Consider the following 15,151-nt stretch of genomic DNA (forward strand, 5'->3'; position numbering starts at 1 on the left):
AGGAAATGAAGAAAATTGAGTATCAATAATAACTTCATCAGAACATTTTGATCCCAAGGTTGCACATCTTTTTCGAGTTGATAAACTTCCAGAAACACCTACTTGTACAGGTAAAGACAAATATCCAATGGCAGCACATTGATAGTTCTGAGGGTATACGTTAGTTGCATATTTAGCAAAGAAAAACCACATAGAAGGATCTTTCAATTGCCATTCAGCACAAATTGATCCACTTGTTCAAATATTAGAAGAATCAGTTTTAAAAATAGGAAAGTTTTCAGGATATATATCAGGTATAGTATTATGACCTTGTGATGTTTTAATAGTACCCCATAACCAATATTTCTGAGTACAATAACTATAATTCCCTACTTTATCTAAAATACGTTTAGCTTTTGGGTAATCAGACCATTGATTAAACCAATTATGACGAGCATAACAACAAAAACATAAACCTCTAGTAAACTGATTAATCCGAATATAATTCCATCTAACTAAATTTAATTCATGTGGAAGAGTAGAAAATAACCAAGAAGAAGAAATATGTTGAAGTTGTGAAACAATGAAAGCAGAAGAATTAATTAGATTAGGAATAAAAGCAACTTGACCAAGAGCCATAGGAGGTTCATAATATAAAGTTATATTACGACCATGAATCAAAAACATATATTGAGCATGACGAATGCAAAGATTAGGACTAAGAGAAAAAGCAGGAGTTGTCTCAGAGTTAGTAGAAACTGGAGAAAGAAAACAAAAGAAAAAACAATACATAAGAAAAAAGATTTTTTTTCAATTGAGGTTGATCTTCAATGTGATTCCAAGGCAAGATTGGAGGACGTTGCATCCTTGGATTTTTCATTTATTTTTTCATGATAAGGACGAACACACCAGCCTGGAATCCGCATAGCTTGTTTTGTTTGCAGATCTTCAATTGCAGCGTAACCATGACCCCAGGTTATAAGTTTTGTAGGTCCACGCCAGGCAGGATCAGGAAGTTGATGATAGAGCACCAAAGGTCATGAAACAGGATCCTGAATATGAAAATGTAAATTGACTGGAATGTCTGAAAAGGAATCTAAAAATGTTAAGTAATTCCATGCATAAAGAGTGTGGATTGTGTGCACAGGCCTAGAAGATATCTATTGCTCTTGATCAGAAAATAATCTCAAAGCCAACATAACAACTGCCAACTCAGAACGTTGGGCAGATGTCTGAACAGAAGTGAATTTAGAAAACCATTGTTGACCATCCGTCCAAACCACAACTCCACGAGTAGGTGATCTATCTGTGAACACTGTTAAAGCTTCAGGAAGAGGAGAATGAGTTATAATAGAAGAAAATGAAAGATTTAATGTATTTGTAATAACTATTCTAGGATGTTTGGGTAAAGAATATTGAACATCACCAAGATAGTGAGAAAAAGCAATTTGATATGAATCAGAAACAGTCATTAAATGTTCATGTTCAAGTTTAGTATGAGTAAAAGCAATTCCGTCCAGGTCATGACCTATTAATTGCAAAGATCTTCATCGTGCTTTCATAATCAATTCTTCTAAAGCTTGTTGATAAGGAAAAATATTTATAGGAGGAGAAGCAGACAAATTCAACAATTCATGAATATGAATTACTTTTTCATCCAAAATAGAATAAAGACAACCAGTAGATAAAGGGGAAGTAGGAAGAATTGCTTACCATAATTTCTTAGCTATAGAAACAATTCTATCAACATATCTCAGTTTAAGTTTATTTAGAATGTCCTGGAGACATTTCTTTTGCAAAACAGTAAGAGAAACCAAATCCCCAGGATGCTTGGAACCTTTTAATAGAGAAAAAAGAGGTAACATTTCTCCTGTAGAAATTTTAAAATATGGACGAGCCCAATTGATTGTACCTAAAGGTTTTTGCCATTGAACCAAAGTATATGAAGATTGCACTCTAAGTTCAGGTAAGATAGGAATGGAAGAAGATTGTAAAACTTCAAACCCTAAATATGAATATGGTTCAGTACTTTGTATTTTTTCAGGAGCTATGTAAAGCCCTCTGCTTGCTACAATGGTAGTCGATGTTTGTAGCACTTGTTCTTCATCAAGATCTGAACCTCCTATTAAAATATCATCCATATAATGGTAAACTAAATAAGAAGGAAATTGATCACGAAAAGGTTGCAAAACTTGATCCACAAAATATTGACAAATAGTAGGAGAATTGAGTATACCTTGTGGTAAAACACACCAATGATATCATTGTGTAGGTTGGCTATTATTTAAAACAGGCAGAGTGAAAGCAAATTTTTCTTTATCCTGTGACTGTAAAGGAATAGTGAAAAAACAATCTTTCAAATCTACAACTAATAGTTTATATGACTGTGGGATTAAATTAGGATTAGGAAGACCACATTGTAAAGGCCCCATTGGTTGAATACATTCATTTATTTTTCTAAGATCAGAAATAAGTTTTACTTCTAAAGGAAATTTAAAATCCAAATCTGCTTGAGTAATTAAATCAACCCCAGCACTACCTGTTGTGGCTGAGGAGGCACAAGAGAGGGAGGAGGGAGATTTACAACGAGAAAGGCACTCTTTGTTTTCAGGGTGGGTGCCACATCCACCTGCAAGTTTCCCGAGCGAAACCTACACTGATTAGCTCAATGAAAACCCTTCTTGCAAACAGGACATTTCTTTGTAGGACGATCACCACCAGTATTTTTTTGTCATTTATTTGTCATTTATTTGACATTTATAGGCCGCCCTTTTCCCTCAGGACTCAGGGCGGCTTACAATTTGTAGGAAGGGAGTGCAAGACAAAACACAAAAAGAAAATGTGAAATATAATAAAATAAAACTAATAAAATAAAACAATAAAACACAACATTCATTCAGCATTCGGGTGGGGCGAGATTAGGGTCTTATCCCCAGGCCTGACGGGATAGCCAGATCTTGAGGGCTGTGCGGAAGGTCTGGACGGTGGTGAGGGTACGAATCTCCATGGGGAGATCGTTCCAAAGCGTCGGAGCTGCTACTGAGAAGGCTCTCCTCCGCGTAGTCGCCAGTCGGCACTGACTGGCGGATGGAATTCGGAGGAGGCCTACTCTATGCGATCTGATGGGACGAAGGGAGGTAATCGGCAGAAGGCGGTCTCTCAAATAGTCAGATCCACTACCATGGAGGGCTTTATGAATGGTAAGTAGCACCTTGAAGCGCACCCGGAGATCAACAGGTAGCCAGCGCAGCTCACGGAGGATGATGTAGATGGCGCTGAATGACAATCTTTCTGAAAATGACCTGATTTTCCACACTTGAAACAATTCCCTAAAGGCTTTCTCCCTTTCTGAATTGCAGCAGCCAACAAATTCATTTTATATGATTGAGATCCTATATCCTGACAAACACGTAATTTGTAGCTTTTAAAGGCTGCAGAGCACGTTTACAATCCACATTAGTATTTTCAATAACCAATTGGTGAAGTAATTCTGCTGCTGCTTCCTGATTATCCAATTGTTGATGCAAAGCTTTTGAAAGTCTCTCTACAAAATCAGCATAAGGTTCATTTACTTCCTGACGTATGTTAGAAAAGCTAACTTTAGGCTCACCAGCTTGAGGAACCTTTAAAAAGGCTCTGAAAGCACATTCAGAATCTACAGCAAAAGTCGCAGGAGGAAGAAGAACTTGATTAGGAACATCTGCAAACTGACCTGATCCAAATAACTGTTCTACTGTGTAAGCACCACCACCGCCTATAACAGCTGCCTGAGAATGCCGCAAATACTCACTTTCCCAAACAACATACTGCATAGAAGTTAAAATCATGCGAAACAATTGTTTCCAATCTTGAGGTATCATGGTATAGCCAGTCTTAATTCCTTCCAAAAGACCTCTAGTAAAATTTCCAGTAATTCCATAATCAGAAATAGCCTTCTTCAACTCCCTTAAAATTTGAAATGGCAAACCTTCCCATTCTGCAATCTGTTGTCCAGCCTGTGATCCTGGTTGATACTGCACTGGACATACACACAACAATTCAGCTAACTCTTCTCCAGAAATAACACCATCTGTCTTACAATTTTCCACCATCTTTTGAAAAGCGGAGGAGGAGGCTTTAATGTAATGTCAGAAGGAGAAGAAGGAAAAGAAGGCATTATTACAGCCTTAGACTTAAGATCAGAAGACAAAATTTCTTTTTCAGACAGCGGAGGATAAATCACAGTAGAAGGGGGTTGAGAGGAGGTGTTAAAAAAGAAACAGAATCTTCTTTCTGACCAAACATTTCTATAGCATAACGACATAGATGCCAATCATGTAAAATATCTCTTTCCTCGGCTCAGAATGCAAAACCTTGCCAACTTTTTCCCAATCAGACTTTAAAGAACCCTTTTCAGGGTAGAAAGAACAAGTTAAAGCAATTTCTCATACCAGCTGAAAAAGAGCCTTTTGTGAAACAGATAATTCAGACTTATTAAGAAGATAACCCAACTCATTAACATGCTTCCTTTGTTCCTGAGAAAGTGAGGATCCCATACTTACAGAAATCTTATGAGATAAGATTGAGAAGCTCTAGGGCTGATGACGCGTCTGTCCTTGCCGGATGAAATATGGGTCCCTGTTCCGGGCACCAAAATGTTGCATTAGGGTCCCGAGGCTGAAGATGAATGAAAGTAATCCAATCCACGGATAGCTGAACCAATAGAAGTTTATTGAGCATCCAGAATTGACAGCATTAAGCATTCCATGGATAGCAGAATCAACAGCAATTTATTAATCATAAGACATCATTTTTATAGCATTTGCAGCTTCTTAGTTCTCACCTACTTTACATATTATTACATTATTGGTTAACAAGTCTCCAAGGCACAATAATTGGTTAGTCATTACATCATTGGTGTTCGTGAGAATGTGCATGTTCTCACACACTGAATGAATCAAGTGTTATACATTCAAATGAGTAAATGTTACAGGTTCATTACATTGTATCATCCCGTGTCGTTGTTCATGCCTGGGAACACACTGCAAGCAAAGAATCGCTGACAAGCAAAGAATAACTGCAGATTGCTGCAGTTTGTATATACACGTGTAACCACAGTTCTAAGGACCATCCAGATAATTTACTGTAATAACCCTACATGGATGGGTTTGGGGAAGTAGAGTTATCTATTTGAAATAGGAGAGTGAACAGCTATTGAGTTTGGTTATACTTGTGAGAAAGATTGCAAGTCACTTTTTTATATATTTCTTTTGTTATCTTTTTCTTTATTTTTTCTTTCCTTTTTCATTTACTTTCTTATTTTTTTCCTTTTTCTTTCTTTGCATTTTTAATACTTTTAAATTTTTTCTTTCTCTGAGTTTACTTTGTATTAGTTTTTATTACTGTCATTAAAATTTTGGACATCCATCGACAAGTGGGCTACAAGTGGACCAGCCAACAAAATGACAAAAATATAGTGCAGATGAAAACCGTGCCATAATGGCCTGTTACTACAACTCAGAGCCAGAAAAAAGAGGTTATTTAAAGAGAATGTATGAATTATGGAAACAACAATATCCAGATTCAAATGTTAGTGAATGACTAGCAGATCAAAGGCAATTTATTATACAGAATAAAGTGTTTAGTGAAGTTGAACTTGAGAAAATTCAGGCAAATTGCAAAACCAAAAAAACAATATCACAAGCGGAAATAACTGATATTCAAGACACAACTAAAGACATTATAGTAGAACTCCCAGAAGAAGCTCTCGGGGAGGAAATAACACCACCACCACTAGAACCAGTTATCACTGAACCAACTGATGAACTAACTCAAAAACAAAAAGAATTGAAGGATAAGATCATGGAGCATTTTCTGCTTAATGAGGAAAGGCAACGTTTACCATCACTAAAAACTGTGCCTAAGAAAATTTTGGCCCCTATCATGAAAATGGTTAATGCAGTGTTTTCAACAATTGAATCGGGATCCATCTTGGAAACGAACCAGTTAATGTACAGCACAGCTGTAATAGTCATTAATGAACTAGGCATTAAAATCAAAATACCTAGTCACACAACAGAAAAAGCATCAAAGCCAAAGTGGAAAATCCGATTAGAACAAAAAGTCAAAAAATTAAGGGCAGATGCTAGTAACTTAAAGAACATGCATGAGCAATGGCTTAAAAACGACAAAATCATAGATCAGCTAATCAGAAGATATAGATTGGATACAAGAAACATCAATGAAGATGTAAAGATTGTAAAACAGCAGATAACAGCAACATCTAGAAAAATTGAAAGATATGAGGCACGAATCATCCAATATAAACAAAATCAGCAATTTTGATCAGACCAACGGCATTTTTATCAAAGTCTTAATGTGAATGGTGACACCAAAAGTGAAAAACCAGAAAAGCAGGCCACAGTTGAATTCTGGAAAGAATTGTGGGAAAATGCAAAGGACTACAATAAGGAAGCAAAGTGGATACATGACTTTGAGAAAAGCATTGGCAACAAACAAATGCAAGTATTAGAAATAACAACTGAGATGGTCAAAAATCGAGTAAAAAAGGTAAAGAATTGGACATCACCTGGAAAGGACCAATTACATGGTTTCTGGCTCAAATATCTGACCAGTTTACATGCAATATTGGCCAGGCAATTAAATGAAATTTTACAAAAAGGTCAAATTGATGAATGGAAAACTGGAAAAACATACTTAATTCGGAAAGATGCAACTAAAGGAACAACACCTGAAAACTACAGACCAATAACATGCTTGCCAACAACCTTCAAATTACTCACAGGCATTATTTCAGATACCATGATGGATTATTTGGAAACAAACAACATCTTGCCAGTAGAGCAAAAAGGCAACAAAAGAAGGAGCAGGGACACAAAAGATCAGCTCCTAATTGATAAAATGATATTAGAAAATTGTAAGAACAGAAAAACGAACTTGAATATGGTCTGGATTGATTACAAAAAGGCATTTGACTCACTGCCACATAGTTGGATCATAAAATGCTTAGAAACAACTGGCATTAACAAAAATATTACATCCTTTACTGAAAAGGCGATGAAACAATGGAGAACTGAGTTGGCAGTAGGGAATGAGATATACAGAATGGTTAATATCAAGTGAGGAATTTTCCAGGGTGATTCACTTTCACCTCTTCTCTTCATCATCGCAATGATCCCACTATCAGTAATCTTTAAAAAAATGAAATTAGGCTACCAAACAGCCAAAGAAGCTGAAAAAATTTCGCATTTACTATATATGGATGATTTGAAACTCTATGGAAAGTCAGAAATAGAAATCCAATCATTGACAAACACAGTCCGAGTATTCAGCACCGATATTTCAATGCAGTTTGGCATGGAAAAATGCGCCACTGTATCCATAAAAATCGGCAAAATCACTGCATGTGAGGGAATTGAAATGCCCAATGGCCAACTAATTAAATGCAACAAAAATGAAGCCTACAAATACTTAGGCATTCTGCAGTTGGATAACATCAAGCATGGAGAAGTAAAAACTATTGTCAGGCGAGAGTACACCAACAGAGTTAGGAAAATTTTGAAATCTAAATTGAATGGTGGAAATACAATCAAGGCCATAAATACCTGGGCAATACCAGTTATAAGATACACAGCGGGTATAGTTAACTGGACACAAGCTGATTTGGACCTTTTGGACCGAAAAACCAGGAAACTAATGACAATGCACTACAGTTTATATCCACGTGGTGATACTGTTAGACTATACCTGCCCTGAAAATCAGGTGGCAGAGGATTATTACAAGTGAAGCAAACAGTTGAAGAAGAAAAACATGCACTGGTTGATTATTTAAAAGAAAGTCAAGAACATCTATTAATCGAAGTAAAGAACAAAAAACTACTTGATAAAATCAAGAATGGAGAGTTGGCAGAACAAAGCACTGCATGGCCAATTTCTGGAAAAAATAAAAGATAAAGTGGACAGTGAACAAACTTGGTTATGGTTAACAACAGGTACATTAAAGAAAGAAACAGAGTCACTAATCCTGGCTGCGCAAGAACAAGCTATCCGCACAAATGCCATTAAGGCCAAAATCGAAAAATCCTCTGAGGATGCCAAATGCAGATTTGCAAAGAAGCTGATGAAACTGTTGATCACATACTCAGCTGCTGTAAAAAAATCACGCAGACTGATTATAAATTGCGGCACAATTCAGTAGCACAAATGATCCATTGGAATTTGTGCAAAAATTATAATATTAAAACAGCAAAAAACTGGTGGGAACATCAGCCTGAAAAAGTCACCGAAAATCAGATGGTCAAGATCTTGTGGGATTTCTATATACAAATGGACAAAATACTGGTGCATAATACACCAGACATCACACTGGTTGAGAAAAATAAGGTCACAATCATAGACATCGCAATACCAGGTGATAGCAAGGTCGCCGAGAAGGAACATGAAAAAAATCGCAAAATACCAGGACTTAAAAATCGAAACTCAACGACTATGGCACAAACCAGCAGTGGTAATTCCAGTGGTAATTGGCACACTGGGTGCTATTCCAAAAGCACTGGAATTACATTTGAAACAGTTAAAAATTGACAAAATCACCATCAGTCAAATGCAAAAGCCGCACTGCTTGGATCTGCACGCATATTATGAAAATACGTTACGACATCCTAGGCCCCTGAGTGGGGCCCGACTAGTAACCAATGCCAAATCTGGCGAAACAACTGGCCGCTGTGATACAATTGTATAATAATAATGAGAATAACAACTTTGTGAGACAATTTTACACAATGATGAGCTTAATTTACTCAGAGAAAATCATTTTTAAAAAACTGATTGCAAATGCTAAAACTCTACTAGTTTGCATAATAAAGATGCAATTGTATAAAAAGAATTGCCTTCAGATTTCTCCAGAGAAGACTAATGTATGTTTTCAAACCATTTGGGATGCTTTTTATGAGATATAAACAATTGGCACGCTAAAAAATTGAGTTTCATCATTAGCCAACAATAAGTTATCCCTTAGAGCTTTCCATGCATTGTGGGATTGTGCATTTAAACCCTATTAAAATAGATTTCTTACAGCCACTTGTTTTAGATGAACATCTGAAAATTGTTATCGTCTTTCTAGCAAAAAGGTTTTCTACAGCACGTTCATCTTCCTTATGTTCTTTTCGCAGTCAACCTCAGCAATGGAAAAATATAATAAAATGATATGGTACATATTTTGGAAGTTGCTGAGGATACAAAGTTACTTTTAGGTAACATTATTAGCTGAAGCCCAACCCTGAAATATAAACCTCAAAATTCTCTAAATTTTGCTCTAGCGCTAGTAAATTTATACTGTATACCTATAATACAGATCAATATGATCTGTCACTACTCCTTTTATTTCCAATTGTTATGCCTGTTATGTTATGCCTGTTATGCAGTCAGCAAATATGCCAGTTCTTCCTAAGTAAAAAAAGAAATGTGCAGTTTATATTTGGTTGCTAAATCTTGAAACTTTTTTTGTGCACTAGTAAATACCTTAAAAACTGATATAATTTCTTCAAAATCATTCTAAGTTAGATCATTATGTTAGGGGGCATTTTTTTAAATTCTCAAATGTATTATTGTAATTTGTTTTTTTTATTTTAATTTATACATTTATTTTAAATACATATTATTCGTGGATTTTTAAAAAAAAGATAAGAGTAAAGAGTATTATATGTATAGTTGAATTTTATAAAAGTAATTTAAAAAACTAAAATAAATAAAACAAAAACCTACCACTTATTCTTTGCTGAAAGAAAGCACTTTTTAAGTGCCATAGCTCCCTCTAGTAATGAAAAAAAAGCTGCAGAGTGTGTTGTCTTTTCCTTAGGAAAGCTGCAGCAATTGAACTGCAAAGGTGGGCCTGGCAGTGTCTTCTGTACCTCTATGGTTAGTCATTTGATCAAAGTGTTGTCATCTAAGCCATTGTAGCTGTCAAGCATGGTTTATGGCAGTGTAATGCATAAACTAAGACAGCATTGGCTTGTTCAAAAAACAGTTGTAAAACAAATCTGGATTAGTGTAGTTTGTGATATCTTGAAGTAGAGATTGCTTCTGGTCCATATCCCAGCAAACCACTTATGCTGTATTCCAATAAAATTCCCTCCATTCCCCTTCATGATTTTCAATCCTTCTAACTCCAGCAGGCAAATGGAGAGAAAATAGTAACACATTAGATTTCCCAAGAGTGATGCCATTTTTTCTCTATTGCATGCACCCCACCTCTATAGTGGCTATTAGCCATCATGATATTTACTGTTCATCCTTAGCAAACTACATTAAACAAGATGTCTATAGCAAACATGCTAAATAAATGTCTGTGAGTATCAAAAATGGTACTTACTAGAATACTGGAATATATTTTTGTTGCTCTCTGTTTTCATCAGGCTCTGTTTGCATGCAATGTAGCAGTACAATGGGAATGTTGCAGCCGCCTCTCCTTATTTATGTCTGTAGCAGTAGTGCTTTCCACAAGTATTTTTGGATCCAGTTGTAGACAAGGTGATAAGTGGAGAGTAGCAGTTATATTATTCCTGTATGGTAAGAATTGGTTGTTACAATAGGCCAAAATCCAAAGGTATCCACTTTTATTCACCAAGATTTATTTGCCAAAAAGTAGAAATAAATAGATTTAATTAAGACTATATGATCCAAAACTAACTCACTTATATATCAATTCTTAATCCTTTGTTCAAAGGAAGTTTTCATCAATGAATGCTTTTTATACAGACAATTCTTTTCCAAGAGAAAATAAGACAATTTTACACAAGATTATAGTTCCCACCAGAAAAATTCTGAAATGTTATTAACAAGTTTGATTTGGGAGGGTGTTTGATGACTGATTTTCAATAGTATTATTAGAGTTGTTTTATTTGGGATGGTATTTAAATTTAATAAATAAATACATTATTATGTTGGTACTGTATGCTTTTTTGGTATATGGTATATGATAGATACTGTAGATGATAGACAGAATAAATAAATATTCATTCACTAATACATATTCTCCATACATCTGTACAAATCAGCATCTATCCAAATGAGAACATATGTATAATGATGTTATGACATAATGACATCAAAACACACATGCTATTACTATATGTACTTAAAATATGTACAGTATATCATAACATTTGCATGAAAAAATAACATAAATGTAATTTTCCCCCTGTCACATCATCTCTTGCCTTCCTTTGCAGATGTTGTTAGCATTCAGGATTGACAGATTAGTTGGTGCATTTTTCAAACTGAGCTCCATACATTTTTAAAATAACTAAAATAACCTATTGTGTTTGGGTGTGCATGTGTGTAGATGGTTTTTATGCCTCTTAAAAGTTTTAATGACTGAAGTAGCATATAAGCATTCATTTTATATAGGTATATAACTCATACACACAAAAGCACATAATCTATTACAAACTGTTATTACATAGCTATTACATATCTTGCTCCCATTAAAGGATGTCAACTTCTCCTTTACATATATTTCCTTTACATAATCTCTATTCAAGACCCTGATGGTTAAATAGGTCAAGATGCCAGTCACAACCATGCATGTAAAAAGAGCAACTATCATATGGTTGTGACCCTCATGTTCACTATTTTGGCACCCCTGCTTGGATACGACACATAGAAAAGTGCTGCTTGTATCACACGAGCTAATCTTAAAAGCCAACGAATGCATCAGTCTGAAAGGAGCTGTCTCTAATAGCAATGGCACTTAGACTTATATATCGCTTCATAGTGCTTTTTACAGCCCTCTCTAGGTGGTTTTACAAGTGGTTTTATTTCCCTCAACAATCTGGGTCCTCATTTTACCCACCTCAGAAGGATGGAAGGCTGAGTCAACCTTGAGCCAGTGAGATTTGAACTGCCAAACTGCAGCTAGTGGTCAGCTGAAGTAGCCTGCAGTACTGCACTCTAACCACTGTGCCATCTTGTCTAAGGAGACAGGGACTCTGCCTAACTTGGGTTTCCTGCCTACATAGGAGCTAGATACATATTCAGTTACTAGAGGCAGGGGAGGCGGGGCCTCACCAGTCTCCTGAGGGAAAGGAAGAATTTTAAATAATTTTTTTTAAATAATTAAAGCCAGGGTAGTTGCTACCAGATTCAAAGTCACAGTGGCTTGGTGTCTGCTCTCAGTGTTAACTATGGGAGGAGGCCAGAGAACTCAGGGCCTCTTTTGCCTAAGGAATTTTTCGCCTTTTAAAAGTTAAGGAGGAGTTAAAAACCAAAAACTTTCATATGCAAAAGAGGCACTGATTCTCCCGCCTCCTGATCGGGGAGCAGCGAATCATGCCTTATGAGCACGCTTACGTTGAGCACGCTTACGTTGGGCGGACAAGAGGAGAGTTGAGAGAGTTTCCACAGCTGGAAAAGGTGGATCGGACGGAGGGAGGGGGGATTCAAATTTATTGTAATTTAATTTGTAATTTTTTTATTGTGAGGTGTGTTTGTGTGTGTTTTTTTTTCTTTCTTCACAGCGGTGGGGTCAGAGGAGGCAGGGGGCGAGGCAGCGGAGCACGTAGGCGGCAGGGACGTTCTCGCCGCTGTGTCGCAACAGGCCAGGTGTCTCGTGTTTATGTCCACCATAAACGCGAGACGCCTGGCCTGTTGGACACAGTGGTGCCAGGGGGAGGAATGGGCTGGGTGGGCTGGCTGGCTAGGGAGGGGAGAGCCCTTTAAAGCCCTGCTGTCGCGTCTTCCCAGCAAGACTTCCTTTTGGCTCGCGGTTTCCCTTGCCTGCCTTAACCAAAGCTTGGTGCCCTGCCTCTGCTTTCACGCTCTCCCTCCCTCAGCTGTGCAGCAGCGTCAGCAGTAGCTCTCGGCCTACGGCAGCAGCGTTGCACAGGCTGTGGAAGGAGGAGGAGGAGGAGGAGTGAACCAAGAGAAGCTTTTACCGGGTGTGCGCCCCACAGCCAGGACCGTCATTGCACCTCAAGCCGCGTTTCTTCCTGCAAAGCCCTTCAGGCGTCAGGCAGAGCTCTCGGGTTGCCTGAGCCGAAAGGAAGTCTTGCTGGGAAGACACGGCAGCAGGGCTTTAAAGGGCTCCCCCCTCCCCAGCCAGCCAACCCATTCCTCCCCCTGCCACCACTGTGTCCAACAGGCCAAGTTGCTGGGAGGAGAAAGTTTGGGCTGCAGAGCAGAGTTTGAACTGCCGAATGACGTGCGTTGAGCTTCATGGCCGGTGAGGGTCCCGCTCTATGGCGGATGCGGCGCCGGGGCTTCGGCGGGGCTTTCGCGCTTGCCTCACCGGCCATGAAGCTCACCACACGTCACTGTTCAGTATATACAGGAGTAGTTGACCATTTTGGTGGCATCATGGAATAAGCTTCTTCTGCTTCACGTATTAAATCCCCACATTGATTATATATCCAAGCAGCTGTTAAGAGTTGTCGTTGTTTAACTGAGAGACTTGAACTCTCAGAGACAATTGCTCCCACACTTGTGATACTCTGCATCACGTGGACAATTCTTAAGATGAAAGAGTCTACATATCTGAAAGTTAAGCTCATGATTTACCCACATGTAACCATGCTTTTTACTTATCCTCCAGTTAATTTCTAAATACTATTTTGTACCAGGCTAACAACGTCACTACCAAGATGTGTACCCAAGAGCAGTTTCCTTTCTATGTGAAATTTATATAAGCCATATACATGCCGACTGAAACAGGAACCCATTCTGCAGATGTGTCTTTTGAATGTCTTACTGGCAGTGTAACTTTTTTTTAACTTCTGGTAATTGCTTTAGAAGAACAAAGCTCTTTGTTTAAGGAGAGCTCAGGGAGATCATAATTGCCATAAGGTACAATTCTGTTTCCAAGTATTTCTGAATTGCTTTTCTTTCTACATTAAATATTTAACATCTAATCTTGGGCCAAACTGTAGAAACCCACTAAAGTCCATGGGTGATGACATCAGGAAGAGAATGGAGACCTGCCAGTGAAATGCTCTCTGAGATTTTTCACTATATAACCAGAAAAGTGTCTGTCTTAATTCAAAATAATATCCAACATCAAGAATATGCAAGGTTGCTGAAATTGAAAAGTGTGCCATTTTCTATTTGTTCCATATGTCTGTGAAGAATTAACTGTTCAGAAATGGGTATTAAAATACATCCAATCCCGTTTTTTCATGCTGAACACTGTACAACAAATATTTATCATTCCCACCCTCTGTACTGTCTTCACCTCTTGTGGGTTTTCATGTGAAAGACATCATTCTTCGCACTTTCTTGCCAGGACTGGCTCTATCTAGAAATATCCAGCAGTGAAACTATAATTGGTACTGTATTTTTTTAAAGCAAGCGTTAACCAAAAAATTTGCTAGTTCAGCTAAAGGGCACCTGTTTTCTTAACTGAGATCTTAGTGATTCCAGATGCTCTGCTTAATCCAGACAGAATAAGCTATTATGTTTTCCAAATGATAGCACAGTGTGAATTTAAATGGTACAACGAAGTCAAAATCCTCATGAATTGCCATAGTTTAACACAGTTAAAACTGTGGGGTTGGATAATTTAAAACCTTGCTGGCAAACCCTTTCTTCAAGGATCCCAAGCAAAAGATACCTATGGCAGGTTGCCACTTTTTTGTGTTACCTGTCTAGATGGGGAATTTTACTACCTTCAATGAATTTTACTACCATTCCACCAATTCTAGAAAAAGTGGGAAATAAGTTCTGGATTTTCTGGTCCAAAACCTAAAATGCAAAATGTGCTAACCTTGTGGTAATATTGAAATGCAAAGAGTGCCTGTGCTACTGTGCAGCCTTTGAATGGGGAAGATTTAATGAAAAATATCCCCTTTAAATCAATGTAACCATGATAATAAAACCATTATATTGGGAAAAAGCAGAATATAGAGAAAACAAGGAATAGCAACCATCATCCATTCAGAATTCTAAAAAGCATGTAATGAAACTACTTAGTTACCACCTGCTTTCCTCATACCTGAAACCCCAGGCTTCTGGAAAGTCTCTGGAGGCTGGGGAGAGCGAAAAACGGCCCCAACGGGTCAACCGAAAATTTGGAAATAATCCGCTTCTGGAGTGACAAGGGAGGCCATTTTTTGCCCTCCCCGGGCTTCAGGAAAGCCTCCAGAGGCTGGGGAGGGTAAAAAACGGCCTCTCCGGGCCAACC

General features: G+C 37.7%; 1 protein-coding gene across 1 annotated transcript; it reads right to left on the bottom strand.

Moving 5' to 3' along the window:
* Positions 1–3,371: 3,371 nt before the first annotated feature.
* Positions 3,372–4,070, bottom strand: LOC148049240 (endogenous retrovirus group K member 9 Gag polyprotein-like). Its single transcript, XM_087703581.1, has one exon. The coding sequence runs from the start codon at positions 4,068–4,070 to the stop codon at positions 3,372–3,374; it is 699 nt and encodes a 232-aa protein (XP_087559707.1).
* Between the last annotated feature and the right edge of the window lie 11,081 nt (positions 4,071–15,151).

The sequence above is a fragment of the Thamnophis sirtalis genome, unplaced genomic scaffold (genome assembly GCF_051295495.1).
Source record: "Thamnophis sirtalis isolate CommonGarterSnake01/CBP01778 unplaced genomic scaffold, rThaSir2_p1.2 scaffold_2, whole genome shotgun sequence".
Classification (NCBI taxonomy): Eukaryota; Metazoa; Chordata; class Lepidosauria; order Squamata; family Natricidae; genus Thamnophis; species Thamnophis sirtalis.